We start from the raw sequence: 9,344 nt of genomic DNA, 5'->3' as shown, positions 1-9,344 counted from the left end.
TGATAAGAGAAGTGAGGTTGGGAGAGAGTAAGCAGTTAAACAGCACCGACGTGAACATATTGCTCTTGAGGGCAAAGACTCCCAACATCTGGCTGCAGGTTTGGGGGATCACTCCAAGCAATTCCCAACAGGAGCTACCACTAGAGTAACCTGGGGTCGTCCTCTCAAAAGTCCTGATGCCCGCTCCCCTCAAAACTCAGGACCAGTGGTTCTCAGCCCTGGGTGCACTCTAGCATCACTAAACTCCTGGGGAGTTTGTAAAAGCCGGTTTGCGCAGGCCCCTCCCATCCCCAGACCAATTACATCGGAACCTCTGGTGTTGGCGCTAGGGCGTCAATATTTTTCAAAACTCCACGTAATTCCAAAGTGCGGGCAGGGTTGAAGACCACTGCTAGTCAAACACCACGACCTGGTCTGAAACTTATACACTGATTTTTCTTTATTGCTTCCTCCTTTGTTTGATGGATTGGCAGCAAGGTGAGAAGAGCGCCTTCTGTATTTCTGTCTTTCGGTATTTTGACCCCGCCCGCCCCCAACCAACCCTCGCAGCTGGCCGCAGCGCGTGACCGACGAGCCTCCGCCGCGCGCCAGGGGCCTCCAGCCTCGCTGTCTCGTCTCCGGCCCCCGCGCCCGCCGCGCGCCCCGCTCTAAAGTAAACACCGAGGAGCGGCGGCGGCCCGACGGGTGCAGCGCCGCCGCCCGCTCCCTGCCTCGGTGCGGCGAGCGCGGGTCTGCGCCATGGCCGAGGATGTGCCAGCCTCCCCGTCGGGCGGCGTGGGCACCTGGGGCGTGCACGGCGGCATCATCCAGTGGTGAGCGGCCCGGGCGCCTTCCCACCCGGCCGGGTTTCGAGGTCAGGGCTGGGAGGCGCTCTGGGCCCGTAGAATGGAAGAGGTGGTGCAGGGAAGGGGGGAAACCTCACTTCCTCCGTTGCTGTCCCCAGGACCTAGAGCCAATGCCCAGTGTGAGGAGCGACCGTCTGCGCTCCAGGAGCCCTGATAAAAAAAATTAAAAAAAAAATTCTGGAAGGACAGACGTTCACACCCAGGACCAGCGCCTTTTGATGCTGGCTTGCCCGAGCCTAGCCCTGGATGGGACTCAAGACACACTTACGCGCGCGCGCGCGCGCGCACACACACACACACACACACACACACACACACACACACACACACAGAGTAAAAGCCCTCCTGGTGTGGGTTTTCCATGGGAGGACTTCCCTGTTGGTCACACTGACCGCGGGAAGCAATCCAGACCGTCCCCCACCAGGGGTCCTGTTGGTTGGACTCTGGCTTACATATACATCTGAAGGCACGTGGGCGTTGGCCCTGAGAGGAAATGTTTCCCCTTGGTATGAGATCCAGAATGGGATGTTTTCTAACTTAAAGCAAAGCAATTTTTAGCTTTAACAATGCATTCCACATTGTTTGTAAAATTCACTTCTGGCTATTTAAATAGGGGCAGAAAAACTGGAAAGAAAAATATCATTAGCCCTTGGGACTGATGAATTCATGGGTTTGTAGCTTTTCATAAATAGGAAAATAATTGAAACCAGTCCTAAAACCTAAAGCCTAACATTTAAAAGGTGAATAAATAGCAGAATAAATAGAAGAATCTGATTACTTTTTAACAAGATTTTAAGAAATATTTCTCAGAAAAGGCTTTTTGGAAAAGTTATATGAGTGAAATAGAAAAATGAAGGGTGTGTTTGTGATTATAACATGAAAAGGCCTAAAAGGTTACCCTTTTCCTCCAAAAGAAAATGTTTGATATATTTTATCTTGCATAAGAGAAAAAAATCAAAAAAATACATATTAGAGCCCACACGGTGTTTTCAGAATATTACACAGCAGTGCTGTCTTTCTTTTACACTCACTAACTCAGACCCCTCAGCACAGTGGCTCCTTCTTGGAAGAAAGGACTATGAGGATGCCTTTGTCAACTATTCCAGGTCACCATTTAGTAAATTGGAGTTTCTGGGGTTTGCATTATATTCCAGAGACTTGAAAGAATGATTAGAGATTCAAAAATACCTGGACACCTTCCTAACATTGCTTGTGAACTGACACAATGCAGGCTGCCCACAGTGCAGGTGCCCTAAATCGCTTAGGATACTGTAGACCATTTTAGCAGTGAGCTGAACTAATTCAAGTCCTATGCTGTGAATTCCTACCCCTGCAGGCCTCTAAAACACAGGGGTCATGCTCTTCAAGTTTGAGGAGGAGGTGAAGCAATGGAGGTGAGGAGAGGCATAGTTTCCTGTAGAGGGCTTCTCTTTAGGCATCCAGTCTATGAGGCAGAATGTTTAACAGATCATTGGTACTGGTGGTTTTAACACTGGCGTTAAAAACACAGCCCCAACCACTTTGCACCCATTAGGAGGGCCATTATCAAACAAACAAAAATAGAAAATAACAAGTGTTGTCAAAGACATGGAGAAATTGGAGCCCGTGTGCACTGTTGGTGGGAATGTAAAATGGTGCAGCCATATGGAAAACAGTATGGCGGTGCCTCAGAAAAATTGACAATAAAACTACCCTTATGATCCCACAGTTCCACTTCTGGGTACGTACCCCAAAGAACGGAATGCAGGGACTCAAACAGATTTTTGCACACACATGTTTATAGCAGCATTACGTATAATAGCCAAAAGGTGGAAATAATCCAAGTGTCCATCCACAGATGAATGGATAAACAAAATGTGATATGTACATATAATGCACTATTACTCAGCCTTAAAATGGAGGAAAATTCTGATACATACTACAATATTGGATGACTCTTGAAGATATGCTAAATGAAATAAGCCAGTCACAGAAAGGCAAATATTATGTGATTCCACCTGTATGAGAGACCTAAGGTAGTCACATTCATAGAGGCAGAAAGTAAAATGGTGGTTGTCAGGGACTAGGGCACGGGAATGAGGAGTTAGTGTTTCATGGGTACAGAATTTCAGTTTTGCAAAATGAAAAGACTTGGTTGGATGGATGGTGGTGAAGGTTGCACAACCATGCAAAGGTGCTTAATGCCACTGAACTGTATATTTTAAAATGGTAAATTTTGTTACATGTGTATTTTATCACAATTAAAAATATATATATTTTTTAAAAACCGCACATGCAATAGAGCCGCTCAGTTTGTAATCCAGAGCCTTGGTATCCTGGAAGGTCTTAAAGATGCCCAAGGAGACCAGCTTCCTAGAAGAGCAGCAGTGGGTACTGACTGGCAGCTGAGCTGTCCAGACACTCAGAAACAGCTCAGGCTTCCCAGTGAAAGTCAAGGGAGGCTGATTGTTGTCACGTGGAAGAAATGTTCCATTTTCAGCATTACTTCATTACTTCATTTTCTAGTCACTAGTCAGGTCCTCAACATTTCTTAGAGGCTTCAGTGCCACTGTCATAAGCATATGATAAATTCTCCAAGGAGAAAGGTCCTGGAAGGAATGGAACTGTCTCCAGGAATAGAAGTAATAGACGTTTTCTGTTTCACAGACAGGAAGGACTATAGAAATGGAGAGAGAGGTGGTCAGACCTCCGGGAGCACAAAGGGATGAAGACCAGTGACTTGACTTCCCCTGCTAGGGGGGTGCAGACCAAACAGGTCTGACTGGGTGGGGCCCCTGGCTTCACACCTCCGAGGAAACTAAGCATCTTCTAATCCCAATGCATGCTGAGCCTGGCTATAGACTAAAATAACTGTCTCCCACATATAATATGGCTTTCTCAAATTTCTGAAGACTATGGAAATTAATGAAATGCAAATTTATTTTGAAAGATACAGAATTCATAAGAATTTTTGATCAGGCTGAATCAAAGGGTACTATAATTCCCAGCATATGTAATTCCCAGAGTTATGTTTTTCTTTGCCATGAAAAGGAGCACTCAGAAAATGTGAGAATTGCAGGGCTAGATATGTGTGCTCTGATGTTGGTTATTATCAGACTGCCCATCACTCAAATGAAGAGAACATCATGAATGTTTTTAAGATCCTAGCAATCAACTTCATCTGATTGTGAGACCTGGAAAATACAGTTCCTATGCAGCTCAGCAAGGAATTCAGTGATCAGATTCACTCCATACCGGGACAAGCTTTATAATTATGGACCACCAAATGACATTTTGGTTGCACAGTGTGAAATCATGAACCAATCTCACCTGCCAATGGTTCTGCCCAGCCTTACTGCCTACACATCCCCAGTCAGCCTCTCCTTGGATCCACATGGAGTTGAAAGTCAGGCTCACTTATCACAGGTGTTTCTGTGCTACCAGTCTACCAACATGGATGTCTTTCTTGCTTCTGCTCAAGGTTTTGGAGGCGGACACTGAAATGGTAACAATAAGAGCTTCCATGTGCCTGCAAGTGTACTAGGCACATCACGTGCTTGTTTTCCGGTCACAAAAGCCCTATGAGGGTTCTCCGAATCAGAGTTTAAGCATGGGTCTAGGAGGTGCAAAGCCTTGGGTGATACTCATGATTGTAATTTCCTATAAGCATAGGAGACTGAATGCTGAACAAACTGCTGTTTGAGCTGAAGTAAAGGCACGACTCCGAATAGATGCTCAGACTGAACAAACTAACACCTCTTTCAAACCTTCCATTTTTCCCAGTTAATGTATGCTGGCTGCCCACCACAGGCCAGTCTCTGAGATCTGGCTGAGGACTTTGGGGAAATGACCAAAGGCACATAGACTGAAATGGGGTGCAGCCAGGATCAAAGCAGCAAAGTCACCAAGTGGCAGTGCAAGGCTTAAAGCCAAAAAGCAGCCCTTTGTTTAGGTGTGTGATGGAGAAAAAAGTCTCATCGCTGACCTTCGCCGTTATTCTTATTGATAGTATTATTTAGCCTTGTGCACCCAGCAGGCTCAGTAACGCCATTTTGAAAGAGGAGGACACAGTTCACAGAGGCCTGGAACACATGAATTTCCATGATGAGGAAGAGCAGTTCGCAAAAATTTAAACTAGAGTTCATTTTAAGGAGTGAATATTTTGTGTGTTTCTTTTTTAAGGAGACCGTTCTGTGACTAAATCAGTAGTAGCTATGAATAAGCAACAGTGAGTTTGAACTTAACATCTATCACATTGTGCTGCAGCTTCCACAGCATAGCTATTTTTTGTTATACTTCAGGTATGGGTTTTTCATGTATCAGCAAATGGTGTCTTGACAAAAAGTGTATACAAACATCACCTAGTTATATGAATTTGCTACTCCCTGTTCCCACCCCACCAATAGACATCATCCTGTATTCAAGATTGAGCCAGATAATTGGTGCCGGAGCAGCTAGATTTAAGCCATTGTGAAGTATCCCAAGTGTCCCCTTCTCACAATGATGTTAAGAAGACTCTCAGAAAACCCCCTTCTTGGGCAGGTACTGGGTTGAATAGTGTCCCCCCAAACGCACATCTATCTGGAATCACAGAATGTGACCATATTTGGAAACAGGGTCTTTGCAGATGTAATTAGTTAAGATGAGATCATGCTGGAGGAGGCTGGGCCCTAAATCCAATCTCTCACATCCTCCTTAGAAGAGGAGAGAGGACGCTCAGAGAAGAGAAGCCCAGGTGAAGACGAGACAGACATGAGTGCAATGCCTCTATAAGCCGAGGAATGCCAAGGATATCTAGCAACCACTAAAAGCTAGGAGAAGAGCATACAACACATTCTCCCTCAGAGTCTCTGGAAGGACCCATTCCTATGGACACCTTGATTTTGGACTCTCAGCCTCCAGAACTGTGAGAGAATAAATCTCTGTTGTTTTAAGCCACCTGGCCTCTGGTCATTTATACACCTCAGATACAGGGCCAAAGATTCCTCCCCCACCCTCCACCATATGTTATTTTTTCATTTTCCTAGGAAGCCAATGAATGGGTCAACAACTGTGACTGTGGTCTTTAGCTCTCAGGGAAAGTAAATTTGGGCCTCAGCATACCTCATCCCAGAAAATAAGCTGTATATCATCAATGAGAAAGAAGAGATATTGGTAAATTCCCTGCTGAAAAATTCTTCTATGTTTAAAAATTATATTGGCTTGCTTTGGATATTTCTCTAAAAGAGAATGAGAATGAGAAGAACCTGAGAGTCTCTCCTCAACTAGGACAGGGAATATTGTGATCAGATGTCACTAGGGACCACACTTTCGGACCTCAGTCTCTCTCACTTCTTGCCCCACACACATACCAGTTGCTGGAACAGGGACCTGGCTGTCCCCAGAGGGCTGGCTGTGGGCTGTGAGCCACAGGCAGAGCCCTTGGTTGCCAAGAAGGGGCCCCCACCTGCCCCCCTGCCGGGCGTGGGAGCACTTGAACAGTGAAGACCCCACCCTGAGCAGAGGCCTAGGGTGCAGCAGATCACATAAATGTCACTCAGCTGAAGAGTGAAAGTGTACTGCCTCTCTGTCTCTTGGTTTCTTGTATTTTATATCTCATCTCAGTTTAAAAGATCAAAATATAGTGGCCTGACCAACAGGACTCAGGTTTAAAAACTGTGCAAACAACTGGAGGACGGAGGCAAAGCGTCACACACATGCCCTGGGTCACAGGCACACAGGGACTGGCAGGCTGTGCTGGCTCCAGCAGTCACCTGCAGGGGTGATAGAGCAAATACATAATTCCCACTTTTTAGCTACAGAGATCTTGGCTGCTGAGCCAAGTGTCTGCTGAGCCAATAATTCGGGCTTCTTTTTAATATTCCTACATGCCAAAAACAAAAACAAACCAAAAAACAAACAAAACAAAACGACAATAAAAATCCACCATGTTGATAATTAAAAGATCACAATCAGAATGCAAACTGGTCCTGCCACTATGAAAAACAGTATGGAGGCTCCTCAAAAAGTTAAAAATAGAACTACCCAGGGACACCTGGGTGGCTCAGTCAGTTAAGTGTCTGACATTGGCTCAGGTCATGATCTACGGTTCGTGAGTTCGAAACCTGCATTGGGATATGTGCTGACAGCTCAGAGCCTGGAGCCTGTTTCAGATCTGTGTCTCCCTCTCTCTCTCTGCCCTCCCCTGCTCTCATTCTGTCTCTCTTTCTCTCTCAAAAATAAATAAACATTAAAAAAAATAGAACTACGCTATGATCCAGTAATCGCACTGCAGGGTATTTACCAAAAATATATAAAAACACTAATTCAAAGAGATACATGCTCCCCTATGTTTACTGTAGCATTATTTACAATAGCCAAATTATGGAAACAGCTGAAGTGTCCATCGATAGATGAATGGATAACGAAGATGTGATACACACACACACACACACACACACACACACACACACACACACACTGGAATATTATTCAGCCATAAAAAAGAATGAAATCTTGCCATTTGCAACAACATGGATGGATCTAGAGAGTATAATGCTAAGCAGAATAAAAGAAAGACAAATATCATATGATTACACTCATATGTGGAATTTAAGAAACAAAACAAATGAGCAAAAGAAAAAAAAAAAAGGAGAGACAAACCAAGAAACAGACCATAGAGAACAAACTAATGGTTACCAAAGGGGAGGATGGGTGAATTAGGTGATGGGGTCAAAGACTACGCTTATCATGATACGCACTTACTCATGTATAGAATTGTTTAATCATCATATTGTACACCTGAAGCTAATATAACATTGTATGTTAACAATACTAGAATTAAAATTAAAGACCTAATAAAAAAATAAAGGCCCACAATCAATATATTTAACTCTGGGCTGAGAACAAAAAGGTATGTTATTGATGCTGATTGGTGAGCCTTTGCATTCAATGAATTAAACAGGTTTCATTTCCTTGGATTCCCACACTTGTGTTTGACTATTGATCCTTATCAAAATGTCCTACTTTAGAAAAACCAATGCCAATTTCCTCTGCCTTGTCTTCCTCTCCCCGCAGGTTGGTTGACAATTTCTGTATTTGTGAAGGGTACAGTGTACCTCGTTGCCTGATGTATGAGATTTATGTGGAGACCTGTGGTCACAATGCTCAGACCCAAGTCAATCCAGCCACATTTGGGAAGGTAGGTTGTAAAGATAAAAAAAGAGTATTCATTGAGTAAAAAAAACGTGTGCAGGTGAATTGGTGAGGAAATACCATAGTTTATTTGGGTTCTCAGTGGGAATAATTGGCTTCACTTTAGGAAGCCAACCAGATAGTTAATATACTTCTTTATCTTCTTTGAAAAGCCATTCTGTCCCTTGTCCACACTTAATAGTGAGAAGCCAGGAAAGGTAAGGAGTGGGGTGATGCCTAAGAAAGAACAACAATGGCAGCTCTAAATGCTCCAAATACTCAGCCAGGTTTGTTGGGCCATTATTCCCTGCACAGAAATGCCAACATCTAGCACCACACAAACTCCAAGAGCCACTTTTAAATATCCTTTCTGGAGGTTAAGGGCTCTGTCAGGAGCTTTGTGTAGACCATATAATATAGAGCAAAGATTTATTAGCACAAGGATAGTCTCTCTGAGACCCTCCACATACAACAAATATTATTGAGAAGCTGTTATGTGCCAGACACTGTTTTAGATGCTGGGAATACAATAATGAGCAAGACAAAGAAAAATTCCTGCCCTTAGTCAATTTAGTCAATTTATTACACTTAGGGGAGACAAATAATATAAAATGCATAGTATATTAGATAATATAAATGCTAAGGGAACTAATAGAGCCAAAGGAGATGAGTGTGTGTGTGTGTGTGTGTGTGTGTAAGAGTTGTAATTTTAGGGAAGACAAACAGGGAAGGCTTCCCTCAGGAGTAATACTTGAGGGGCACCTGGGTGGCTCAGTGGGCTAAGCCAACTTTGGCTCAGGTCATGATCTAGCGGTTCAGGAGTTTGAGCCCCACATCGGGCTCACTGCTGTCAGCACAGAGCCGGCTTCAGATCCTCTGTGGCCTTCTATCTCTGCCCCTTCCCCACTCATTCTTTCTCTCAAAACAAGTAAATAACTTTTAAAAAATGTTAAAAGAAGTAATATTTGAGTCCAGACTTCAAAGAGATAAGGCAGTGAGGATGTGGATATACGAACAGAGAGCAGCACAGGCAGAGCTTGGGCAAAGGCCCTGCGGGGAGAAGGAGCCTAAGCAGCACAGAGGTTGCAACAGCTGGAGGGAGGAGAACAGGGAGAGAGGACCAGGATGGTTCTCAGGACCTTGAGGTCAAATCAGGGAGGTGAAAAGAGCCCAGGTGGCAGGGAGTGGACAGGGATGTAGCAGTGAGAAGGGGTCAAATTCTGGATATATTTGGAAAACAGAGCCAATAGGATTTGTTGATGGAAAAAATTAATAGAATCATGGAACTTAATTGTTATTAAATTAACAATAATAACTTCCAATCATGAAGTTGTATTTATGTCCAAG

The 9,344-nt window shown here is 44.1% G+C and overlaps 1 protein-coding gene across 1 annotated transcript in view; it reads left to right on the top strand.

The window, feature by feature from the left end:
* The first annotated feature begins 660 nt into the window (after nt 1-660).
* The window catches only part of RFX8 (regulatory factor X8), a 66,571-nt gene continuing 57,887 nt past the window's right edge, over nt 661-9,344 (top strand). Inside the window, exons 1-2 of the mRNA XM_086701410.1 lie at nt 661-812; nt 7,881-8,004. Of these exons, the coding sequence (XP_086557536.1) occupies nt 739-812; nt 7,881-8,004 (198 nt within the window). The 5' untranslated portion in view covers nt 661-738. The remainder of the gene's footprint in view (nt 813-7,880; nt 8,005-9,344) is intronic.

Source organism: Puma concolor, chromosome A3 (genome assembly GCF_028749965.1).
Source record: "Puma concolor isolate L17-30 chromosome A3, mPumCon1.1.hap2, whole genome shotgun sequence".
NCBI classification, from domain to species: domain Eukaryota; kingdom Metazoa; phylum Chordata; class Mammalia; order Carnivora; family Felidae; genus Puma; species Puma concolor.
The sequence above is the reverse complement of the archived record's forward strand: the minus strand, read 5'-3'. Positions and strand labels throughout refer to the sequence as shown.